The 27055-nt window shown below is 45.3% G+C and overlaps 1 protein-coding gene across 2 annotated transcripts in view; it reads right to left on the bottom strand.

Moving 5' to 3' along the window:
- The window catches only part of DOCK1 (dedicator of cytokinesis 1), a 487093-nt gene that overhangs the window by 406049 nt on the left and 53989 nt on the right, over window positions 1–27055 (bottom strand). For both annotated transcript variants that reach the window (XM_032423353.1, XM_032423354.1), the window contains exons 2-10: window positions 23923–24006; window positions 17044–17084; window positions 14470–14525; window positions 10568–10664; window positions 7887–8035; window positions 4087–4222; window positions 2839–2996; window positions 1177–1258; window positions 645–780 (exon numbers count right to left, since the gene is read on the bottom strand). In XM_032423353.1, the coding sequence (XP_032279244.1) occupies window positions 645–780; window positions 1177–1258; window positions 2839–2996; window positions 4087–4222; window positions 7887–8035; window positions 10568–10664; window positions 14470–14525; window positions 17044–17084; window positions 23923–24006 (939 nt within the window). The remainder of the gene's footprint in view (window positions 1–644; window positions 781–1176; window positions 1259–2838; window positions 2997–4086; window positions 4223–7886; window positions 8036–10567; window positions 10665–14469; window positions 14526–17043; window positions 17085–23922; window positions 24007–27055) is intronic.

Below are 27055 nucleotides of genomic sequence, written 5' to 3'. Positions count from 1 at the left end.
CAGCAGACTGGGGGGGAACACCTTCACCTTCCCCCAGCAGACTGGGGTCACCTTCACCTTTCTCCAGCAGACTGGGGACACCTTCACCTTCCCCCAGCAGACTGGGGACACCTTCACCTTTCTCCAGCAGACTGGGGACACCTTCACTTTCCCTGAGCAGATGTGACTAATCTCTCCCTTTTCTTGAGCTGTTACCAAAATAACAGAACACAAATATGGAGTACAGATGGCACCTATTTCATGATAACCGTGTCCTCCTCACGGTCCGTTCTCCTTCTACCTCTTCATCACTTTGACTATTCAGTGCAAATTTACTCCTAAATCCATCAATCACCAAGTCCAGAAACCCTAAAAACTTCCAGTGACTGGCTTTCCTCCAGGCTGAGAATGTGGGTCAGGGTCTCCCTCAGGAGATGTGATCTGCTTGAAAACCAAATATATGATTTATATCTGAAACTTGCAGACTGAAGCATCCTGGGCTGCGCGTCCACAGAAACCACACAGAAAAGAATGAAGAGATTTTTTTTTCTAACAGAAGAGCTTATAAATCAAAGCAGCCCACTGTCCAATATCCAGCAGCAGCTCCTTTACAGAGTGAATGTGATGGTCTTGAAACTCTCAGGAAAAGGAGAGAAATGCATTACCGGCCACTCCGAAAGGCCTCCGCAAGCCCGAGGTCAGTTTTCTGGTGTTGTTGTCCCTCAGCTCCATGCGACCCACTCGAACGATTTGACAAACAAAACTGATTTTGTCCCGTTTCAGGTCTTTGCTTCCGAGGTCCTAGAAATATTAATTTCCATAAATTATTTTGGAGAACCATTACTCAGTGCAGGTTCAATTGAAAAAGACAGTAAAAAGAAGGAATGAGACTCTCTTCTCCGACCAGTTTTTAGCATTTTAATAAGTTATTCACATAACAAAAAGGAACTTAATAACAATAGTCAATTAATGTTAAGCTATAAGAGAGCGCTGGGGTAAATCTCTGTCATGGGGATTCGAAGGGAAGCTAGAGACCCAGAACAGTTCTGGGAAGGTGTTTTGTTATTACTGAATTCCCATGGATTACAGGCATCCCAGGGATCCATATTCCAGCGGGTAGGAAAGTCAGAGGGAGGTCATTAAACATAATCATTAGGATGGTGAATGATGCAAAGGAACATCTTTGGGTGTACTTACAGTAAAGACAGCTCGCAAATTATGTAATCTGTCTATATCTTTAGGCAATCCTGAACTTGACCAGCGAACCAGGTAGTTTTCACTTGAAAACAAAAGAAATAAGAACAAATTCATTTTCCAAATACAGCACGGCACTAAACAGACACCCACATTGATTTATTACTACCACCACGGAGGTCCACGATGCAGGCAACTACACGAGCTCAGAAATGTCAGCCATGCCACATAGAGCTGCTCTTCCATTAACATGTAAGTCATCTCCCACGCAAGATTAACAGTTGAGAACAGTCAGTACAAAACCCTTGAGAGGTTGTCATTTGGGATGTCTAGGGTTACAATTGTAGTGGAACTATTTGCAAATGTCATTTCAAAGTTTATTATTTTAAAAGCATTACTGGTGTATTTAGACTGCCTATAATCTAAAATTCACCATTCATTCATTTATAGTATAAAAGAAATACCGCACGTCTATTTCATAGCCTATAACAACCAAATACGCCAAATACACAAATTGAATCCTAAGAGGAAGAAATGAAGTCCATATGAGAAATGATGAGGGGCGCCTGGGTGGCTCAGTCATTAAGCATCTGCCTTCGGCTCAGGTCATGATCCCAGGGTCCTGGGATCGAGCCCCGCACTGGGCTCCCTGCTCCAAAGGAAGCCTGCTTCTCCTTCTCCCGCTCCCCGCTTGTGTTCCCTCTCTCACTGTGTCTCTCCCTGTCAAATAAATAATAAAATCTTTTAAAAAAAAATAGAAAAAAAAGAAATGAGGATGAAATTCATCCATTTGTTCTGTTTTCTGTCACATACTAACTTTTAAATTTTTGAATAATACAGGGGCCCCTGGGTGGCTCAGTTGGTTAAGCATCTGACTCCTGATTTTGGCTTAGGTCAAGATCTCAAGGTCATGAGATCGAGCCTCGCATCAGGCTACACGCTGAGGATGGAGTCTGCTAAGATTCTCTCTCTCTCTGCCCTACCACCTCCCCCCCGAATGCACATGTGCTCTCTCTCTTAAAAAAAAAAAACTTGAATACAAACGAAGATATTTCACTTTTAAACGCATACACACACCCATACACACTTCACACATAATTTAAACCATAATTTTTCCATCTGGACAAAGAGAAACTTATACTGAGACAAAAGCAAGAACTAGGAAAGAGACCACATTACAAATGACAGGAATGGCAGAGACGAGATTTATAACATTTTGTTCAACAAATATTAAGTGAGAGTCTTTATGTAGCACTGGTCTGGACACTACCTTCCAGCCAGTCGTGCTGCAGAAACAACAACAGGCCAAAGGACCAAAAACGACACTGACAAAAAACAAAAGTTTGACAAAGCAAGATTAAGACAAGAGTGATACTATCTGGGGGGGTCTGGAAACATAAAACCCTATGAAGACAACACAGGAAACAATCAGTTCAATCTTTAGTCGCCAGGTCCCTGAAACATTACAAGACCAAAACTCTACAGTCAAATACCCACGTGCGTGCAAGGAAGAAAGCAGACGCTGGCCCAGATCCCCAAACAGCCCTGGATTCAGCCCATCACCCCAGTGCTCTGTGTGAGAGCAAGAACTGAGGCGGTGCCAGGCTGTTCTCCTAACACTAACCGGAGAGGAAAGGGAGGAGGCAGCAGGGCAGCGCCACTGACCTGATGAATTTGGACTCCACGGGGTCATAAAGAGACATGAGCACTTCGGCATCTTCTCCGATTTTACAAACCACATTTTTGAGGTTGACAAACAAGGCCAGAGAAGGGGTGGCAGCAAACTTCGCTTGTCTGTTAATATCTATGTTCTGCTTTTGGGACTATGTAAGTAGAAAAAAAAAAAGTGGACATTAGCGATACTTACCAAAACCCTCGCTTTCTTTCTTCTTGACAGAAGAGGAAACTATGTGCAACCAGTTGGCATAACACAGCAAAGCCTCAAGTCACGTCCTTGTCCCACATCAAGTTCTCAACACATGCACGCACCCAACTGAAAGTAATTATGCCCTTTGCAGAGGTCACAATCCCTTAAGAGTTTGCCCTGAGTCCTGTCTTCAGATACTCGAGTGTCTACGCAGTCAATCACAATGGTGTTTACATGCATACTTGCTTAATTTTTGTTTCTGCATTAGGCTAAATCCTCCGAGGACATTTCTGTCTTACTCATCCTTACGTCCTCAGTAGGTGGTACACAGCAGGTGCCCAATAAAGACTTGCTGAATGAATGGCTGACTCAATCGATTGATTTCTGAATATCTGCTATACATAAGTTCCCATTAAAGACCAGGGAAAATGGGGCGCCTGGGGGGCTCAGTCGTTAAGCGTCTGCCTTCGGCTCAGGTCATGATCCCAGGGTCCTGGGATCGAGCCCCGCATCGGGCTCCCTGCTCAGCGGGAAGCCTGCTTCTCCCTCTCCCACTCCCCCTGCTTGTATTTCCGCTCTCGCTGTGTCTCTCTCTGTCAAATAAAATAAAATAAAATAATAAAATAAAATAAAATAAGACCAGGGAAGATGAAAAAGACCAATAAGACGTGTGTTCCCTACCCTCATCGAGCTTAGAATATGTCCCTCCCTGGGCTCCTATCAAAGAGGAAATGCAGAATCAAGTACTGTTTCCCATGACATGAGAACACAAAGTCAATGTCATTAAGACCCTGCGTCCTACGATGAAGCAAGTGCTGGGTGACCCTCCCCCCCACACAGGATGAGCTCCTTTCCAAAAGTCCTCAACATCATGACACCGGGCTCCTTTCCATTCTTCACTGTATGAAATATACAGTTTAGCTGTGCTTTTTGGGGGTTTTCGAGTGCAAATTCTGGGTTCCACTGGTGTTTTACTAGTGTTGAAAGCAGTTATTGAGAAAAGATACTCCAAAGGTAAATGGCACAGTACGGAGAGCAGACCTTACCTTCTCTTCTTGCAATCTCTCCTCCACTTGTTTAGAAGCTATTTCATGAGCTCTAAAGAGACTAATGGTGCTAGTTAGTTCTGGATCCAAAATGTTCCCGTCTTCATCTCTCACCACCAAGTCCAGATCAAGAATTCTACAACAACAAAAATTCAGAACTTCATGGACACACACCACGGCCTTTGAAGTGTGTGTTTCTAACTACGATGTGAACAGCATGGAGAGTTGAAAGCACACACCTACTATATATGTTTGGGGGAGGGGTGTGTGTATATATATATATATATACACACACACACACACACACACACACATACATATATATAGCATGTACAGAGAGAGAGTATATATACATACATACATACACACACACACACATATACATATATATGCAATGACATACAAACCCACGTGCCCACATACTAAAGCTGGTAGCTGTGACATCATCACCGAGCTGGGCAGCAGAGGGTGGAAGAGCCGGAGCAGAGGCATACCCACCATTCTATTCCAGTAAGTTTTATATCACACAGCTTTCCTTCTACCTACAGTCAGTTCTAATCCCCAATCAGCCCATCAGAAGATCTTCGATAAAGACATTCTATTGTGTTTCGACAACAAACATGTGGAAGTTATCCACAATAACATTGAGCAACTTTCTGGCCAGATGGCTAGATGAAGTAACCACCTTGAAACACAAGCAGCAGCTGTCTAATACATCTGTCCATCTATATCTGGAAATGTCTTTTTGGTAACATTCTGTTTCCCCCAAATCCAACAAAATTGTAAGGTGATTTTTAGCACAATCTTTATTTAAAGAATAAACAAAGACCATTACGTAAAGAAAGAAACCAGGAGCTGTGCTATGTGATGTGTTATGGTTTTCTTTTTAATAAGATACGAGGATCTTAACCACAGATGCCTTATACTTTGCCTTTGGGATTTTCTTCCTGCGATTAACAAGTCTACAGAAGCAAGAAATTTTGGGGGTTTTTTTAACCATACGGCAGTGTAAAGAGTCTGCTGAAAGAAAGATAAATTTCAATTAAATAATGCCTTTAACAGTTACAGTTTTAAGAGGAAAGTTGATTTGGTAATAAAGACTCCAACCAGACAAACTCATCTCTGATTTCTCTTCTCTGAAGGTCACACACCTTAACACTGGATAGGAGTCTGATACCGTATCAAGCAGGACCATTCTGATAGATATGCTGGGCCACTGCACCATTTGGAAGGCGGTCACAAAGACCTTGCTTTTCCCTCTGAACATCTATTGAGCAAATCCACTGATGGTGAAGCAGAACCAACTGGACCTGTCAGCAACATGAGGCTTTCAAACAAATACAGGCTTTTCAAACAAATACAGGCTTTTCGCTCTGCATGAAAACAGCCTCAGTAGTTGCAATGATTGTGGGGTACCTCAAGAGGACAGAAAGATATTTAAAAAAAAAAAAAAAAAAGGCTTTCGGGCTCTCATCAATTGTCTCTGTAACACGTTTCACTAATGAGGTAAAGACCCTCTTCCAAATATTACTGCTCATCCAAACCCTGAACCTGTCCCTGGAAGGAGTCAGTGCTGGTATAGGCGGGGTCAATGCTGGTGTGGGTGGAGTCAATGCTAATGAGGTAGGGAGAGAATCCTTTCTTGCATGGGCAGAGCCAGTGCTGGTGTAAGTTGATCTACAAAGTACCTGGCTTTAGGAGGAGGGGCCAGAGGTCCTGGATGCCACACCACATCAGGCTCCCCGAGGAGCCGAGGCCCAGGCTATATGTACCAGCCTGCTGCATACATCCTGCCAGGTGCACCTCCCCTCGCTCCTTCCAGGACAGGTGGTCAGACCCATTTCGCAAAAGAAGAAACCTAAGCTCAGAGAAACATCTAGAAGAACCTAGAGCCTGGATTCTGAGCCAGAGCCCTCTCATGGCAGAGTCGAGGCTCTTTCCAGAATGTCACATGGAAAATGGTACAGGAAGTGACCTGTCAGGGGTCTTCTTCATGCCAACTATTCTGCATTTTCTCAACAACAGTGCTCATAAGGCTCTGAACCCACAGTGAGCTTCCACTATGAAGGTGGATCTTAGCACAGCAAGAGGGCCAAAGACTGTCTTATTAAGGACTGTATTTCCGATGAAAGTAGTAAATAATGTTTTGAAACACTTCCTTTCTTAACTAGATTGTTCCATGACGTAATGTACTTTGGTTGCTTCCCACAGCCAAATTAAGCAGGTGGTTTCTGAATGAAAGTTTAAAATACAATACTCCAATAGAAAACAGAATCAAAGCTTCAAAGGTTTGTTTTTTTTTAAGCAGGTCCTCATGAAATGGGTTTCCCTGCAACAATATCTAATATCCTACACACAGGAGTCTCTGACTTTTTGGTGGGGGGGGGGAGAGACACCTTCTCCTGTAGCCTTTTTAATCCAAATACTACATGTAACTAATAATGTTGTTTTTAGAAACTTTTCACACTTGAAAGGAGGAAGTACTAGAAAAAAAATTATGTTATAATTCTGATATTACAGAAAGATTCTTTAGTTTACCCAGGGCACCTTTCAGCTGAACAGCTGGGGACAAACCTCTCCCATTCTCTGAGCATACTGTCCTAACGCGTAAAATGAGAGGTTCCGATTCTCCCAGAAGTTCCCCAATCTGCTATCCAGCATGGTCCAACCCTATTTTTAAAAACTGCAATTTCCATGGGGTGCCTGGGTGGCTCAGACAGTTAAGCGTCTGCCTTCGGCTCAGGTCATGATCCCAGGGTCCTGGGATCGAGCCCCACATCCGGCTCCCTGCTCAGCGGGAGCCTGCTTCTCCCTCTTCCTCTGCCTGTCCCCCTGCTCATGCTCTCTCTCTCTCTGTATCACTCTGTCTCAAATGAATAAATAAAAAAAATAAATAAATAAAAAATAAAAAAATAAAAATAAAAACTGCGATTTCCAGCCAGCATTGCACATCTTAGAAATCAGAATCTTCAGGAGTGGGCCCCATAATTCTATGTTTTGAAAGCTCTCTAAGTGATTCTGATACAGACCAGCATCTGAGAATCATGTGACCAGATAATTTTTAAAGGCTTCTTGCAGCTCTGACTTTACAGGAACAACCAAACAGTTATCCCGTGGGAAAGGGCGTGGCCTCACTCCGGTCACAGACTTGGCAGAATCAGAATGAAGCAGCTCACTCCTGCTCAGCATCCGGACGCCCTGCGAACGGTGGAACGCACAGCGCCGTGGGGAAGGGGGCGCACCACTGCTGAAGACAATGCAAGCAGAGCTGAGTGGAGGCCTGCTGTAGATGGGAACTTTTGCAAAAGACGTCCTTACACAAAGCAAAATTATTTGTTGTTTATCTGAGATTCAGATTTCTGGTGATAAGTTTCAAGGTGACCTTTGATGTCCCTTCCAACTCTTAGAACTTAGGATTCCACCAAGGCAACCTGCTGCTTGTTATTGCACAAAGTACGCCCATGTCTGGACTCGAAGTCAAGTACTGTGAGCAGAAAATAACTAAAAGTCCCTTGTCAGGGGAAATCATGGCAGTGTCATCTATGGAAGAGTGAAAATGACAGGTCACCCTGGCCCCAGCTTCTCGGACACAAGAACAGGTTTCGACAATGACTGTGAAAACTCCTGATTTTTAGAATCCAATAGAAAATAACCTATCCTTTTAAAAATGAAAACTATACCCTTATTTTGATGTTAGAAATTGTTTTATGATAAAATACGATTTCAACCTCCTCAAGGCTTATGGTAATGTTATTATATTGGATAATTTAAGCATGAAATCATCTTTCAAATAAACAAACCTGTTGCCATAATCAATTTTGGCAGTGACCTTCTTCTTCAGTTCTTTGAGCTCATCCTGTGGCAGAGTTCCAGAAAGAATCTGTGACCGCCATTCAATAAGGTCGTAGATCATGTGCCGCACACTTCGAAACATCTCCCTATTGTCTTGCTATATAGAGGGGAGAAAAGCCATGTGTAAAGCTTTTGGTAGGAAAAAACACTGTGGATTGTTTTTCAAATACACATGTAGTATATGCTTTATATGATGGGATTCAATCAATGTCAAAAGCATGAACAGGAACACGATATGGAGCCTGTTTCCTATCAGGCACTAAAAGATCAAAACGATAAGAAGTAATGCAAAATCCTCAATATTCCATCCACCGTTCCAGAACACGTGTCCTTAAATGGAGAGGTTAACCAGAGCAGGATATGGATGTGGAGCCATATGAACTTCTAGTACGTGGCCCATAGATGGGCTACCCTGAAACTCCCACAGAGTAAGTGTGAGTCTAAAGATCTTGCCATGGAGGGACACCTGGGTGGCTCAGTGGGTTAAGCGTCTGCCTCTGGCTCAGGTCATGATCCCAGGGTCCTGGGATCGAGCCCCACGTCGGGCTCTCTCTGCTCAGTGGGGAGTCTGCTTCTCCTTCTCCTTCTGCCTGCCTCTCTGCCTACTTGCGCTCTCTCTGTCAAATAAATAAATAAAAATCTTAAAAAAAAAAAAAAAGACCTTGCCATGGAGTCTTCAATATTTTGAACACTGTGCCCTGTGCCATTCTCAGCACACCAGGCAACTGACCTCCAGGGCGTGTTGGCAGGCAAGCTGCAGGGAACCCCACGCACTGTGCTTCATTCAGCGCATACAGAGTGGTTCTGCCAGGAGTGAGATCTGAATCTGCAAGCTCTCGGTGCATTTACATCAAAAGGAAAACACAAATTCACATTTTTATCACTTTCTACATATTTTGAAGGGGTTGATGGTACAAAAAAAAAAAAAGGCAACAGTTTTGCAACAGCCAAGAGTACAATTCATCAAGGAAATTAGGGATTGCCCCCTGACTCCTAAAAGGCGGCACTGGTTCCTTCCATGAAAAGACATCTAGGGGACACTTAATTTGATAAAATTCTAAACATGGTCCCTATATATATATTAAAACATGGCCATTGTTACTTTTTAAAATAACTTCTGCTCTACATATCTGACCCTCTCATCCCACTATTTCTAGTACGTGACCTTCTTTCTAGCAATTTCTAAGATCCCCACCACCAACCTGTCAGAGAACACCCCAGCAGACTATCCGGTACCCAAGCTCCTCTTTATAGCATCATCCTAATGTTAATTTCTTAAAAAACAACTAAATGGTCAAAAGTAATGGTTTATTCCACAACTAGGTTTGTTTCCTCTTACTAATTCATTTTTCTAAAGCCTTATCAAATATCTAAACTTCGTAATATTCTATTAACTTGTCTACAACCAGAGAGCACAGCAAAAAAACCAATTCATAGAAGAATACTGTAAGGAATTTTTTTCTAGCTTTGTACAAATCCAACAATATAAGTCCACAAGAGGCAAACCTGCATTTCTAAAAAGGAAACCAAGGTGATGGCTGGGCATGCCTATCCCGGGCCAGAAGGCTAGAGCCATGCCCACTAACGGATCAGTCAGCATCAGCCCTGTTTGTTTTGCTGCCATATTTTTGTTTAAAAATTGCTAAGTTGAACATGAAAGACCGACTACAAAATTGCTCAGATTTACACAAAACATTCATGGCTAACTTTACGCTTTTCGGTTTTTGAGAACATTTGATGACCAATTACTGCAACTGCTTATTACTGTGCATTTACAAGAAACCACTGTATAATCAAAAACAACAAGCCTGCCCAGGGAGCAGCTGTGGGACTTTTGCAAGTTTTCTGTGTTCCCAAGAAATCGATGCACTGACTTCTCTCCAGAGCCCTTGCTTTGTGCTGACAACATTAGCATATGAGAAATCAACACTCTGAATAGAAATACAGGCTTAACAAAAGGTAATCTTCTGCAAATATGAATTCATGTGCAAAAAAATGCCCCAAGGGAATAGGAAATGGAAGATGTCAGAGTCTCAACCTCCCTGCATTAATAAGGCTTCTTCCGTGATTGGGAGAACTGGACAGTTGTACATGGAGCTGGAATGTAAATGACTTCCCCACCTGTGTAACAGGCACACTTAGGTCTAGAAGACTATGTAAGTCTTACTCAAACAATAAGAGACAGACGATGGCAAAAAAAATAAACAGCGATTGCTCTCTACTGCATCCATAAATAAGCATCCATTACAGCTTAAAAGCAAATCTGAGTTTTCATGATCAAAATATAAACATTGGGGTTACATCAATGCAGCCTGCTTAATCCTGTCTTCCAAAGCACTCAAGCAGCCCATCTCCCGTACTGCACAAGGAGGGGGAACCCCTTTATCAGTGTTTTGTCACAGTGAGCATGGCCACACCCCAACACAAAGCAGTCCAAGAGGACAAACAGCCCCCCAGGGTGGCCAGAATAATGGGACATGTGGCTTTCTTTGCCCTGAGCATGACTCAGTCCAGAAGTTCTGCTTTTGAGGTCCCAGGGAAAGGAAAAAAAAAAAAACCATTGGTACAGCAAGGTCCAAAAAGACCATTCTCTGTATTTAAGCTTAGATTCAACATCCCATTTTCTCACCACGTAGAGCTGCCTCCAGATGGTGGACCACTCCCGGAGTGTCGTGGTGACTTCCTGTATGAGCGGGAGGTCGCCCGGGATGACCGTTTCATGTTGCCTAAGGGAGAAGAGGAAAGGATGGCTATGTTCATGGGTTCGTTAAAGTCTGCAAGTTGTACCTTGTAAATTCCAAATCTAGTCCACAGAATTAAATATTTAAGCAAACGGAGAGAAAATACACAAATAAGGCTGTGTCCACAGATAGGAACACGCACACCTCTAAGAACGACAGGTAGTATTTGTACAGAGCACGAGGGCGTTCACACATTGCCCTACGTGTAAGGGCGTCTACCTCGTACGTCACGGTAAGAGGAAGGAGGCAAACGATATCCCATTAGAAGGCTTCAAAACGCCAAGGTCTGAGAGTACATTCATAATATGTGTACCCACCTATTTTATAGATGCCATCAATCATAACCAATATGTGTGGCATTAAAATGCAGGTTTCGGTTAAGATGATTTTTACATTTCCATCATGCATAAAACTCATTATATGATAATACATAAAGCAGTTCTCCTTGGAGAAATACGAATGAGGCAATAGCTCTCTCAAATGTCCGGAGGTACTCTGATATCCCAACACTCAGATTATCCTTTCCCTTTTCCCTGCACCCCAAAAGAGGTTAACCCCTGACTTGTTCTAAATTTTTTTTTCTTTTTTAAAGATTTTATTTATTTATTTGACAGAGAGAGACACAGCGAGAGAGGGAACACAAGCAGGGGGAGTGGGAGAGGGAGAAGCAGGCTTCCCGCCGAGCAGGGAGCCTGATGCGGGGCTCGATCCCAGGACCCCGGGATCAGGACCTGAGCCAAAGGCAGATGCTTAATGACTGAGCCACCCAGGCGCCCCAACCCCTGACTTATTCTTAACTTGCTATCTATTTGTGCTTTTTTTTTTTTTTAAATCATATCAGCCATTGTTTTCCAGTCACATGCTCTGCATCAGGCCCTGTGAGGAAGGACTCAGAATACTTGGGACTGAGGAAGAGACTGAAGGGAGGCTCGTGAAATTGGGCCGCCTGGCCCCAGAATTCCCGAACAGACGGACTCCAACCAGCATGGAATGTGCAGGGATTCTGAGATAGGTCCCACCCACATATCCTGATCTGGCTGGAGCCTAGATCAGTGGACGGGACTCTTACTTGGGCTCACATTGGGGTTTAGGGCTGCAGTGACCCGCTGATGGTCGGGACTCCCAAAGGAAGGAACAGTGGAGTCCCTGAGAGAAGACCAGTCTCTGTGGACAGGTCTGGCCACATGCACCACCTGGAGCAGCAGGGACCAGATGTCTGAGGCAGGGGTGCGTATGGGACCACACCCCACAAAACTGTTTTTAGGAATTCCCCTCTGATGGGACATCATCAGTGTCTATTACAGAATATGGTTGTTACAGCAGTCCTGCCAAGTCTGTCACCAAGGTTCCCAGTAAGGGTGCTGATGAAAATGGGGTTCCTTACACTCTGCAATGCCATCCTTAGAAAGCCTCTCGGGGGTGGGGGGTGGATTACTCTTCTCTCAACAACTGGGATGTTTCCGTCCTCCAAATCCTGAGCTTCATGCTGAATCCACTGGGCTCTTCCACTGGTTATCAGAAACTCAGAGCTCAACCTGACAACCCTGTTTCCACCACTTATACGGGGCCTCACTGCTCATACTGGGTCCGGGTCTTGGTTCTGCATCCTTCTCACTTTCTCCCTCTTCGTAGGCCTGATCTGTCCCTGGAACGAGCGCGCCGACTGGCTCTAATGTACCTTATCTGGCTTTGTTGTATCATCATCTCTGTAATCACCTCATTACCTGCAAGGGTCAGCAATGTACAAAGCCAACAGCAGCTGTCTCACAGGGTTGTCGGTAAGACCTACAGAAAGAACATCACGCGGGGCGTGGAAGAATGGGCAGGACACAGCAGACGCTCAGCCAGTGGCGGTGGCTCCTTAGTTACTTGGCTCTAAATGATCCAGCTAGACATCAAGGACAGTCAGGGCTGGAGGCCCCGATCCAAGCATCACCCACAGAGAGGAAACACAACAACACGGGCCATGTCAAACGGAGGGGCAACACAGGGCTAGGAGAAGGGCAAGGAGAGCCCCCTGGGAGTAGTGGGCAGGGGGAAATAGGCTAGGAAGCAACAGAAATGGGACGAAAGCATCAGAATAGACAAGGGGCTCCAGTGAAGGGGACAGCCACCAGCGTCCAATACTGCAGGAAAGCACCAGAGGAGCAGCCCTGAGAAGACACTGGAAGCCCAGAAATAGGAGGCACGGTAGCCACAGGAGCATGGGAGAGCAGACAAATGGGAACTGCCTTGGGTATGGGGAAAAAGGTAGAGAATGGGCGACAGCCTGCACACAGCAATGATGCAGGATGTCTAAGAGTGAAGGGGGTAGAGAAACAGGAAACCCTGCAAGAGAGACGGGGTAAGGACCTTGGAGAGCAAGGAGGCAGGTGGGGGTCGGATGACAGAGCGACCTGCCCTGGAAAGGAGGAAGGACCATGGGGTGGGGAGGTCGAGGTCCGCAGATCTCCGGAGGAAAGGAGGAGCGCTGAGACCACCTGTCAAGCCTGAAGGCAGGAGGGTCTTTGCAAGAAGGGAGACAGAAGGCAGCTGGGCATGGGTGGGAGAGCAGGAGGGAGGCAGGACCAGAGGAGCAGCGTGGGGAGCAAACACAGGGAGCCCCAAAGCACAGCAGAGAAACCGTTTCTTAACTGCTTCTGTCCCCGGTGCGCCAATCACTCGCTAACCCTGGGGCATCTCCCACGAGCCCCAGGAACGGAAGCCAATGTGTCTGTCTGTGTGGGTGTGATTCCACTCACTGAGAATCAAAATAATCTCTCGTTCACTTTACTATTATACTTCATAATTACATTCTCCATATATTCTTTTGTATACTCACAGTGCTTCTTTATAAAAATTAATCAGTCTGACTTCTATATTGATTCCGATATAGACAGATGTCAAATACATTCAGTGCATACTTCATTCCATTATATCTACAACAAGAGTCAAAACTTTCCTTTTTTCCTTCCCTTTAAAACTCTGCACACATTTTATCTATATTAAAAAATTCTGTATTACAGGTCATCCCCATCTATGCCTCTAAATTATTTTCTTCATTTTAGTTATGCATCATGCAACTACAGAACCCAAGCTAGTCCTTTTCATATGTTAAAAGTACAGTGCTTGGAAAGGTAATTTTGTAATCAGCCAGAGATGTCATTATGCAGTAATCATATGATTAGTAATTTTATAATTTACATATTTAACTGAGGGTGAAGATGTAGAAGAGACTAAAAAGGAAAACATTTTAATGCTCCTTCTTCCAAGTTCACACCTGGCTATTCATATGCCATTCCTGCCTAATGGGTTCTCGTTCTATAAAAGTCCTTTTAATGATCTTATCCATCAGTTTTATGACCTCTAAGAAACATACATCACAATTAGACAAAATGTAAATTCATACACATCCCAATTTACCAACTGTTGCTTCACCCTAAACTCCATTTGTGTCATAGCCTTCAAAGTTTTCCAGAAAAACGGGCTCAGAGCTGGGGGGCTGGAGCCTCTACCCAACGGGATCACTCGCAGACAAGCACAGAGCACTGGGCCAGTGCTACCCAAAATCAGCATCAGGTCGAAGGAGCATGGCTGCAGGCCCAGTGCTGACTTCAGACTTTTCAAAGGTCCAAAGCCATGTTGTCCACACGTCTCCATCCCAAGTCCCCTTTCTCTGCCCAGAACTCCTGTCCCATCACAGTCACTCACACCCACATCCAACCTCCTAACAGGCCCTGCCATATGGATGAGCAGCAAAGCCAAATACAATCACCGTGTTTCTTCATTTAAACATTAAGACCAGACTCACCCTTTTCCTTCAACTATGGCTTCTTTAAGATGAATATATGAAGCAGGAAATATACCCTATGGGGGTAAAAAAAAAAAAAAAGTAATTTCATTATCAACTTGAAAACCAACCGAAAATCAAAACCACCCTGACAAGCTGACGGGAGGGATGGCTGGATCCCTATTAATTCTGCAAGCCTTATGGTAAGCCTCACATACAACACAGCGGGGCGAACAGGAAGTATAAACTCAGCCTGCTTGTGTTTCACGGACACTACAGATGTCTCTGAAGAAAACAGAAGCAATCCGTGTGCAAGGAAAAAAGTGCACAGGGCTGTCCTGGGTCTTCCCCACAGGACTCACCTCGGGTCCGCTGATGCCCTTGACTCGGGCAGCTCCAAAGCCTGCAGATGCCTAAAAACAATTTCTGATGACGGTCTCTGACAGTTCCCTCTTTCAAGCAAAGCTAAAATGGCCATGGAAAATTGATTTCCACCATTTATCATCACGTAAGCATGTAGGACTACTTACTTACCTGACCCACAGATTCTCATCAATCTCCCAACAGAGGGGCCATCTGAGAAAATACAGAAAGTGGGCGAATTTCGCCCAATCCGCACGACTGCCACGACGCGCTGCATCCCCCAAGTGCAGCACGCACAGGGGCTCAGCAGCACAGTGCCCGAGGGAGCGTTTCTCAAGTGCAAGTTCAGTGTCAGGTGCAGTCCGCGAAGTGCTAAGAGCTTTACCAAGACTTGCTGTCCTGCTTCCTGAGCAAACAAAATAGCCGCCTCTCTGGTGTGAGGCAGAAACGAGCACCTGAAACGGGGCAGAGGTGCTGGACCCGGGGCTGCACAGCACGGCCGGAGAGGGTTCCCGTGTGAGAGGTAGTGCGTGTGGCGGGAATTTACTCAGCGGCCCTGGTGGTTTCCAGGCACCTGTTGTGCGAACAGGAACTTCTGACTGCGTTTCCCTGGCATCTGGCCCTGAAGGATTTACACAGGAAGACCAGGAACCACAGCTACTAATCGTGTTTGGGAGGGGCACGGGCACCACGGACTCAAGCTCCTTCTGCCTACGAGGAAAGCCGGAATTTCACATAAAGAATTATCACAGAGACGGCAGCAGTCGGGCAGAAAGACAGTGGCCGAGCACGAAAGCAGACCAAAGGGCCCCAAGGCTGGGAGTTCCACCAGGTCCCAGTTGTTCAGGACACCCCCAAGCCCCAGGATGCCTCCAGGAGCACAGCTGATGTCAACGTGTGCACACGGATGGAGGCAGGAAGAGGACAAACAAGCCAGCCTCACCTGTGTCCACAAACAAAGACACCCCGCGATCTTAGTACACCTGCTCCCGGACACCATGAAGCCACAGAGGGAGGAGTGGAAAGCAGGGAGGGGACACACGTGGAGGCTTGAAACGAGCAATCGCTCCAGCCGGGGTCACTCAAAACCAGTCCAGACAAAATACGTCTGTGTGCATAGCTAGACAAAGGACGGTTCCAGAACACTTGGGAGTCTGGATGACTAGAGGCCAAGTCCCTTCTCTGCACTGCCTGGAGGGGCCCACTACAAAATCATACTATCTTTAAAGGCTTCACAACTGCCTCGTTTTCCAATGAGGATTTCAGAAGAAAAAATGCAGCTCAAGCGGGGCCCTTCGTAAATGACAGCTACAAAGGACGAACAGCTCCCACCTGGCCAGCAGGGCCCGGCTGCGGGGTTTCCGGGGGAAGTAGGGCAGGCAGGTCCTGTGCTTGAGCCGCTGGACTTTGGAAGCCTTAAGTTACAGGCTCAGGACCACATGAGCAGTCCAGCCCAATAAAGAGATCATGAGAGGCAGAGTTAAGAAGCAGGAGTAAAACGAACCATCTGTCAAGCATACGTAGATACTAAAGTGTGTGAGTTAACGTGGACAGAGCCTAATCACAGCTTAGAATGCATATTATTTCAAAATTGTAGAATAAAACCAGAGGGCCATAATTAGGTTTTATGAAGCTAAGAACGGAAAAGCCACAACAGAACTGTGTGAGGGAGTGTCCACCACAAGGATTGAGGTGTAATTGCAGGTCTTGGCTTCAGAAGTTCAAAGAACCACGCATGCAAACGGCCCTGGAAAAGCAGAACCTTTCTTTTGCTGAGCAACTCGGGCAGTTTAAAATAGTTTTACGCAAGAGGAAAACAAGCATGCATGTTACAAATCTGTTGCCATTGAGGATAATGTAAGACTCAAAATCATAAGCAGTAATTTTTTTTCTCTGAAGTCATTACACCCGGGTCCTTCTCCCCCACCTCCCATGCTTAAAGAGGATGTGACATTCTACCAGGAAAAGAGGAGTGCGCCTTTCGTGACGACAGGTCGGCACTGCGCCCCAGCCCAGCAGCTGCAGGACAGAAGCAGAGCGGTTCTTTCTGTGCACGCGTATCGTTCAGAAGAAAACAATGCAGGGCGGCCCACACGCCAGCCCACACATTTATTAAGTTCAGAGAAAGAGATATACATGGAAAACTGCAGACACATATGGGATGGGAATGATTTCCTCTCACGGTGTGATGAATGAATGGAAATGCACTGGGGTTCAGAAAAGAGGACTTACCTTCTTGGACTTTTTTCTCAAGGTGTAACCTCTGTACCACCCTAAACAAACACAAAGTTGCAACAGTTAGAAGGGGGACACATCACAGGGCCCCTCACAATACCTCCCTGTCCTGGAGAATTCATTGCTTTGCAGAACCAGGGAAATCAGTTTGTCACCAGAATTCAATAATCCTAAGAGTGTGGAAATACACTAGAAGGTTCCAGAGAGTGCATCTCAACTCAGCCTGGCTGGTGACCTTCCCAAACACTCCTCCGCCTGCCGCTGGAGGCCCTGAAGCCGTCAATCTGAAGTTATGCAGCACCGTCCCACGAGGAGACATCGTCCTTTTGACCACTCATCCCGGGGAGGGCTCCCTGGGTATCCATTTCCCTATCTCTCCCTCCAACTGACTTGAATAGGGGTCACTGCCAACTGCACATACCAGATCTCCAGATCATCAAGAACTGCCCCACAACAGAGGACCTATTGAGCGCTAACTTCCTCCCTCCTCAATCCGGACACGCTGTGCCCTGGAGCAGCTGTGATCTCACACAGTGTGTCTGTGGCAGAGACTGAGCCCCCCATAGGAAGCGCCAGGCCCAGGAACAGGGGCCCACCTAGCCCTGGGGGTTGGCCTAGACTCAAGTTCCCGTTGCCTCCAAGAGGGGAGGAAGCTGAAGACGGGCACGCTACAATGTTAGCATGATGTAAGTGGTGACTGGAAGGGGCCAGCTGATGGCAGAGCAGCTCTGACCACACCCCTGGCCCCTCCCGTAGAGCGGAGGGCAGAAACGATCCCTGCAGATGCCCTGTGGGTACATGGGCCCAGTCACCGGCCTCCAGACAGCCCCATCCCCCACGACGGCCAGCCATGGATGCTTCTTTACCCCAGAGGCTCTCCAGTCACCCTGGCCACCCTACTCAGGGTAAGTGAATCCAAAGCTCAGAAAAATTCTAACTCTGCCCACAGGAGCAAAAGGACCGGGTCAGAGAATTACAGGAGTGCTCAGAGAGTGCAGGTTGGGTAAATTCCCAGAGAATAACCAATTATGCTCTTACACAGTATCAGAAAGTCAAAGCTCAGAAGCAAGCAATGTCTGAATGAGCTCAGATTATTGTCCCAAGGACAGCACCCTCTTAAACAGCAATCATGTTACCAACCAGAGGCGAGGAGGACGATCACAGACCAGAAAGGGACAGGGTAGAAATGAGCAAAGTCCTCAAGGGGTTATTAACAGATGCTCTCCAAGCATTCAGAACAGGAGATGGACATTCCCAGGATCCTTGCAAAGGATTTGCTAAGACCGAGTGGCGACTGCTTGGCTCTCTTGACAAAGGGACTCAGCAGATCGACTGGGGACACTGCAGACGCAGAGTGTCTGGAGTTCAGTCGAACGTGTGGAGGATCATCTCCGGAGAGCCATACTGTCTACTTCACTGGTTTCTGCGCCCGGCCCAGAATCTGTGCCCATCTAGGGCAGCATTCCCAGGCAGTGAAATGGAGAAAGAGGGGAGGCCTATGCAATCCCAGCCTACATCTAGAGCCAAATAAAGGCTGTATTTATTCAAGTTTAAGGACAGTCTTCTATGCCGTCATTATAACCTTTCCACGTCTTCATTAACATGCCCTTTCGTTTCTGAAACTGACAAGGGATGAAATGTCCTAGAACATATAAGGAAAGACTGCCCAGTGACAAGTAAAAGACAGAAACCAAGTAAAAAAGAGCCACACTTATCAAGGAACCCAAGGATTTAGCCACGTATGAAGAGAGTGCTCGAACTTAAAGAAAATCAGACACAATTTTACTGCACAAACTTCAGTGGTAAAAACCTACGCTGCAGGCTAAGGCCCCGGGTGGTGGGGAAAAGCGGAGGCTGCAGCCACCGAACAGGAGCGGCCGTCCCTACGTATCCGACGTATCTGGCCCCACAGCCTACAACCAGCAACCCCCAGCCTGGGAATGCACCCCTGGGAAAGAAGTGCACGCGCCCATCCGTGCACGGCGGGACAGCCACAGAACGCCCGTGGCAGCATGATGGAGGGGGGTGCACAGGGAGGAGATCTGAGTGCCCAGAACCGGGAAGGCTATCAGTAAAACACGGGGCGTGTGTGCACACAGCAGTGGGAGCCGTGAACTAGACATACACTAAAAATAAACAGGAGTGCATCTTAGAATACAGCACTGAATAAAAAAGAAACAGAACGAGAGCTACACCCACATTTATATACATGAAAAATACATGCATGCCAAACAGTACAAGAACACAGGCGAACAAAAAAATCCACTTCAAACACAGTAAAAGGGTTTTCAATGGGAAGAGGGAGAAGAAAGGGGTGAGCCATGGGGATAAAAGGTAGGGAGTCTTTTTTTTTTTAATGTTATAATAATAGATAGAGTTTCTTTTTTAATTGCCTTACTAGGCAAAATGAAAACCTATTGTTTTCCTACCCAAGATTATTTGCATACATTACTCCTTCAACCCATGGAGCCCACACACTATGTGTCAGAGACTGCGCTAGACAGAGCAAAATACAGAAAGAGATGAGACCCAATGCTCTGCCCTCCCTGAGCTCACAAATGGGAAGACCCCCTAAGACAAGCAGGGGCCAAACCATGTTGCAGGACAGAGACTTTAGCGTGAAGGAGAGAGGACATCCCTGCATGGGTTTCTTGCAGGGGAGGGAGGGGATAGAAGAGAATGCAGGCCTGGCTGCTCTGAGGGGAACGAGCAAGAGGGGGGGAGGCTAGGAGCAGGAGGGTCCACAGTTGGTAGCACCATCTCCCAGGCAAGGCTCACGAGTGGTCTCCGTGGAGTCCACCAAGCTAAGACACAGCAAGTATGGGCAAGACACAGCCCGGAAACTCAGGGAGCACACAGGCCAGCACAGGAAAATGGCAACCAAGTCAGCGAGTCCCACACAGTGTCCCTAGCAGAACAAGAGGAGGAACACACACACTGGAGTCCAGGGACAATGCCACGAGGGGACAGGACCAGGCAGAGCAAAGGAGCTGGGAGGCAGGCAGGAAGGAGCTTCTGCCCAGACAGGTGTGCTTAGGTTGAGTCTTCAAGGAGGGCTCACTGTTAGTCAGATGGAGGAGGGAGGAGTCACGCTGGAGGAGGGAGGAGGCAGGGCAGCGGGTAGAGAGGTGCGCTCACTATGCCCGGAGAAACCACTAGCCGCGAGGCCAGTACATGCATGAGGAAGAAGCTGGAGTTTCTTCCAGGATGGACAGGTGAGGACATCACCAAGATCCTGGGGTCGGCCCCGTTTACAAGGAGCTGCCTAAAGAAAGATGGATAGGACATTCCCTTATGTCAGGAGGACGGTGGCCTGCGCTCTGAGTACTGAACGGCTAGAGAGCCAAAATCCAGATGCGACCAATCACGTCCTGATGGACAGCATCCACATGCATAATGGGCCTTCTGGAGAACAGAGTCAGCAGGTGTCCTGTGTGTAACACACTGCAGGCACACGGGGCAGACTCAGCCCCGAAGCCGGAGGCTCCGGGAGCGACATGACCGTCACTCTCAGGAAGACGGTACCCACAGCCACAGGTCACTGTCAGGAAGACGGTACCCAGAGCCACACGGCCCTTCCACTGGGCCAGGGCCAGGAGGCCGGTCACCGGCGACACGTTACAAAGAATGCTTGCTGAGTGGAGGCTGGGCTGGAGGGCTCGCTGGCCTCAGAAATGAGAACCTTATCAACGTGACTGCCTTTTCCAATCTGTCACGGGTTAAACTGTGTCCCTCAAAATAGACGTTGAAGTCCTCGCTCTACCTGTGAATGGGACCTTATCTGGAAATAACGTCTCCGCAGACGATCAGGTTAAAATGAGTTCATTACAGTGGGCCATGAACTAAAATGACTGGTGTCCTTAGATAAAGGGGAAGCAGACAGAGACACACACAGGGAGGCTGTCACGTGAAGATGAACACAGAAATCAGGGTGTTGCATCTACAACCTAAACACCACCAAAAACTGTCGGCAAACACCAGAAGCTGGGGAGACACGAAGAACAGCTTCTCCCTCATAGCCCTGCCAACACCTTGATCTCGGACTACCAGCCTCCAGAACTGGGAAACAATACGTCTCTGCCGGTTAGGCCGCCCAGTGTGGTCCGTTGTTATAAAGGCCCCAGGAAACTCACACTCTCACAAGACCTTCAGTTGACAGATGCTGATGGCACAAAAAGGAAGTAAGGTGCATTTAAAAATTTGAATATACTCAGTTCCAGTGTAGTGATTTAATCAAAAGCATAATTTCCTAATCTTTGTGCACTGCCTGCCAGCTCCCTGACATCCAGCATCCAGCGTCCAGAGAGCCGCGTGGAAATGAGCAGGCGGCAGGCCCGGCACATCCTCGGCCCCTCGAGAGTCACTTCATAAGCTGGGATCTCGGCTCACCTCTCCTGTCTGGTTGAATCTGGACACTGCTTAAAAGCAGGGGTGTGCCCTCAATGACTTCTCCAAGCTCCTTCCACCCCCACAGTGACCTATACACTGCTTATCCTTTGTTCTCTGCTCTAGGCCTTCATGAGCCTGAGAGGGAGAAATTAACCATAACGTAAAGGTAAATTTGTTCTTTGAACTTTACTATAAAGAGCGATCATCCAGAATTTATACTCTGCAGAAAGCCAAGTAATATTCTGAAAAGGATCACACAGAAAAGGAAAATTAAATTTGACAAACAGAAATACATTTTCTTAGAGGAAACGTAGGGGGGGGAAAGGAGGAAAGAGAAAAAAAAAAATGCCAAACTCAAATATGATCCATGAAACCAAAATAGAACAAAAGGAAAGAGCAGAAAAACAATTATTCCATTTTTATTTGATGAATAAAGACACCAAGTTTTACAAAGTCAAAACTACTTCCCCAAATGCATTTCTCTGATCAGATTCTGATTAAAACCAAAATGATAGTTGTCAAAGAAAAGGAATGTGTTTTGTGTTAAAGGGTCTTTACAGAGACTGGAATATTTTAATCAGAATCTCAAAGACTGACTAGCCCCGAAACAAAATGCTCACTGAAGAAGCCTTTACCAGGATGCTCACCATCCAATTTTTTTAAGTCAAATGTATAGCAAGGATCACTGGCTCGTGATAGGATCCCACTGTTTAAGGAGTACATTCTTCTTAGGAAGCAAAGAACAAGAGGTGGCAGTCCCCACATACCCAGGCCAACCGGAAATTGCTATCTATTCAGGAATGACGTCACTGCCCCAGGATTTCAACTTCAACTGAGCGGGGGGAAACAAAGAAGATGTAAGAGCATTTTTCCCTTCAGATCAGTAAAGTGTCTGAGATGAGAGGTTTGATCCTTAACCTCTACTTAATTTCTCCCTGTTTCCTCTCAAACACTGGCAATATATACTGAGAGCAGATAAGGCAATCCAACAGTCAGCTATAAAAACTGAAAACAAGCAGAAGGCACCCATCACAACTACTCATTCACTTAAGGACAGGGTCTGTTTTTGCAGAGTTACATCTGCTTCCAGGAATATGCCACTAAACCTGATTTTTTTTTTTCCAGTAGGAAGATTTTACGGTCAAAGATGCAAATGGACTGGAATTCTAAGTCCGCATGCATCCCAAGGGGAACTAAGGGACATGGCCATGGGTGTTATAATAGGTTCACGCTTCCCGGAGGTGTCTGGGAGGGGCATTGGAGCAAGCTGCAGCCTGCCTAGTGCACGGAGGCTCACATCTGCTTCACTCTTGTGCAAATCTCATAGACGGAGTCTGGGCTCCAGGTTGCCGATCACTGTGGGACAGCTTCAATCTCCTCTCCCACCCTCACCTCCTACTGGAAGGGTTTAGCTAAACCCACTCTAGAAGCAATTCTTCTATTGAAATGATCCATTTTCATCAGTTCTTTTCATTCATCTGCTATATGGGAGTCACCCCTTCAAGCAGGAAATAAAGCCACCAACGCTAATTACACAGTTTTACAAAATTTCCAGATCTGAGGAGTCTCAGAAATCAAGCCCATCTTGGCTTCCCTTCTATGCCACAATAACCACAGAGTAAAAGGAAGGGTGGGCCGTTCTAGCAATATCCAAGACACTAAATATAAAAACCAATTGTGTGGGGCGCCTAGGTGGCTCAGTCCATTAAGCAGCTGCCTTCAGCTCAGGGTCATGATCTTGAGGTCCTGGGATCAAGTCCCACATCGGGCTCCCTGCTCAGCGAGGAGTCTGTTTCTCCCTCTCCCTCTGCTCCCCCCACTTCGTGTGCTTTCTCTCTCTCTCTCTCAAATAAATAAATAAAATCTTTAAAAAAAAAAAAACCCAAATTGTGTGAAAATCCAAGGACACTGAGAAACTACTATTATGGTAGTATTTACTGGATTTCTAATCTATTGGGTTTGCTTCGCTGGCCCACGTCCCACATAGCTGTAACAATGTCTGTTCACCCTTAAGAAAATGGGGTCAAAGAAAAAAAGAAATAGTTTTGGTTCCTTTCTTAACAAACCTAAGTGAGAACGTAACAAGTCTCACCGTTCACATCAAACACATCAAAACAATGACTTAAACACGAAAATATCTTAAATGTACTTTTTTTCCTAGTTTTTCAAGCAGTCAGTTATTCACAGTCAAGATTCACATACATTTGCAACAAAGGAACCAATGTGTTCTGTTGTTTTTAATGAAAACAGCTATTTCCACAGAAAACTTTAGAGGTGAAAAATTAGAATTTTTAGTTTTAATTTCATCTTAATCAAGTATTATTTAAACAATGAAGAGCCTCACGACTGCCCTCACTGGAAAGGGCATCCATCCTGTAGGAAGATGGATCATATGCACAAGACTCATGATGACACATACTTCTGAAACACTGAGAACATGTGCTAACTGCCCAAAACAGAAGAGAAAGACACCAATGGTATACGTACCTTCATATGTTTCCAAGATGTGCACAGTGTCTCCTATTTGTAAAGAAAGTTCATCCGCTCCCCTGGCATCGTAGTTATAAAACGCTGCAAAGAAGAAAGAGAGGTAAGGAGACATTAGTAGAGGTAGAAGTGACTGCTGGCTTGTTTCTGCTTGTTTTTAATGGTGAAATACATTCAGTCTCTGCCTGAATCAGCCTCTCTGACATCCACAAAGGCAGCCTTTTCTTTCAAGAGACAAATGTAAAGGGTCATCGACTAGAAGAAATTCGGAACACCATGCAATCGTGATTTTTTTTTTAGTGTGGTCCTGAAGAGCACCAGTGACCAACGCCATGTGGGGCTGGCACAGAAGCAGACACACAGACCAAGAAAATAAACCGGAAATAAACCCACGCTCACGTGGTCAACACAGATGCTGTGAAATCTGCCATTTTAACCATCTTTAAGTGTCCAATGTGGGGGCAACCTTCGCCGCGATAGCCTTCCACAATGTTTTCATCCCTCCACACAGTTAACCCCGTACCCACGGACCAGTAACCCCCATTCCCTCCCCACAGCCCCTGAGGACCTCTAGTCCACTTTCTGTCCCTATGAACAGGACTGCTCTACCTGCCTCATAGAAACACATCGAACAGTGCTGCCCTTTTCCTATCTGGTTTCTTCAACATGATGGTTTAAGGTTCATGCGTGCTGTTCCATGTATCAGAACTTTATTCCCTTTTGTGGCTGAATAAGGTTTGTAATAGGAAGAAAACTGATACTGTTACCGTTTTAATTATCACTTCATATACGGTCTTATATTTCCATTAATAGATTTTTTAATTAAATAATTACTTCCTAACTATGAATCAGTTACATGTGGGATGAATTTTTTTTTAATTTGAAAAGATATATGCACCCCATGTTTATTGCAGCATTATTTGTAATAGGCAAGTTACGGGACCAGCCCAAGTGTCTATCAACAGATGAGTGGACAAAAATCTGGTATATATACACAATGGAACACCACCCAACCATAAAAAAGAATGAGATATTGGTGGGCTGAATATTTTTTTGGAAACCAACCTGATTTTTAAAATTATCATATAATCAAAAAAAAATAAAATAAAATAAAAATAATCGTATAACCAATGCTGATATTAAGCCAAAAAGCTACAGTACAATCAAATGGCAAAAATATGTCCAACATTAAGAAATTCTTAAAACTGGCAATACTCAACAAATCTCTAAAATCCCTAATGGTATCCTCACAAAAAGCAGTTCCTATTCCTTTCAGATAAGCACCCAAAAAGTCATACCATTAAATGCCAACCACACTTTTGCTCAAACATGATGAGATAAAGGTAACCATCACAATGGAAAAAGGGCATTAGAAAGCGTTTAAGATACAAAAATTACTCAAGTAGCCCACTCTCTTAGAAAGAAAGAAAAGAAAAAGAAAAAAGAAAGAAAATACTTGAGAAAGAAGAGCAGGGCTGGAGGCATCACAATCCCAGATTTCAAACTATACTATGAAGCTATAGTCATCAAAAGAGTATGATGCTGGCACGAAAACAGAGACATAGGTCCATAGAACAGGATAGAGAGCCCAGAAATAAATCCATGCTTATATGGTCAATTAACCAACAACAAAGGAGGCAAGAATATGCAACGGGAAAAGGACAGTCTCTTCAACAAATGGCACTGGGTGGGGAAACTGGACAGCTTCATGTAAAAGAATGAAACTGGACCACTTTCTGGCACCACAGGCAAAAATAAACTCAAAATGGATTAAGGACTGGGGCGCCTGGGTGGCTCAGTCGGTTAAGCGTCTGCCTTCGGCTCAGGTCATGATCCCAGGGTCCTGGGGTCGAGTCTTGCATCGGGCATCCCACTCAGCGGGGAGCCTGCTTCTCCCTCTCCCTCTGCCTGACGCTCCCCCCTCTTGTGCTCTCTCTCTCTTTCTGTCAAATAAATAAATAAAATCTTTAAAAAAAAAATGGACTAAGGACCTACATGTGAGACTTGAAACCATAAAACTACCTAGAAGGTAGTAATTTCTCTAACATCGGCCATAGAAACATATTTCTAGATATGTCTTCTTAGGGCTGAGAAACAAAAGCAAAAATCAACTACTGGGACTGAAGCAAAAAACAAAAACAAACGAACAAAAAAAACCCACCTTCTGTACAATGAAGGAAATCATCAACAAAACAAAAAGACAAACTACTGAACAGGAGGAGATATTTGCAAATGATACATCTGGTAAGAGGATAATATCCAAAATATACAATAAACTTACACAACTCAACACCAAAAAAACAATCCAATTAAAAAATGGGCAGAGGACCTGAACAGACATTTTTTTCCAAAGAGGACATACAGATGGCCAACAAACACATGAAAAGATGCTGAACATCACTCATCATCAGGGAAATGCAAATCAGAACCACAATAAAATATCACCTTACACCAGTCAGAATAGCTAGAATCAAAAAGACAAGACATAACACGTGCTGGCGAGGATGTAGAGAAAAGGGAACCTTGGTATACTCTTGGTGGTGATGTACATTCCATCCACTGTGGAAAACAGTATGGAGGGTCCTCAAAAACTTGAGTATAAACATCATATGATCCAGCAATTCCACTACTGGGCATTTACCCAAAAAAAATGAAAACACTAATTCAAAAGAATATATGCACCCCTGTGTTTACAGCATTACAGCGTTATCTACAATAGCCATGCTAGGGAAGCAGCCCAAGTGTCCATCAACAGATGAGTGGATAAAGAAGTGTTCTACATACACAATGGAGTATTGCTCACCCATAAAAAAAGAGTAAGATCCTGCCATCTGCAACAACATGGATGGACCCAGAGGGTATTATGCTAAGTGAAATAAGTCAAAGACAAATACCATAGGATTCCACTTACATGCTGAACCTAAAAAAAAACAAACGAATAAAGAAACTAAAAAACAGACACATAAAGACAGAGAACACACTTGTGGTTGCCAGAGAGGAACTGAATGTGGGATGGTTGAAACAGGTACAAGTAAGAGGTGCAAACTTCCAGTCACTAAAAAGGAAAGGAAAGGAAAGGAAAGGAGAGGGAAGGGGGAAGGGAAGGGGGAAGGGAAGGGGGAAGGGAAGGGGG

This window comes from Phoca vitulina, unplaced genomic scaffold, assembly GCF_004348235.1.
Source record: "Phoca vitulina isolate PV1807 unplaced genomic scaffold, GSC_HSeal_1.0 scaffold28, whole genome shotgun sequence".
Taxonomy (NCBI): Eukaryota; Metazoa; Chordata; class Mammalia; order Carnivora; family Phocidae; genus Phoca; species Phoca vitulina.
Note: the sequence above shows the minus strand (reverse complement) of the source record. Positions and strands in the feature narration are given on the sequence as shown.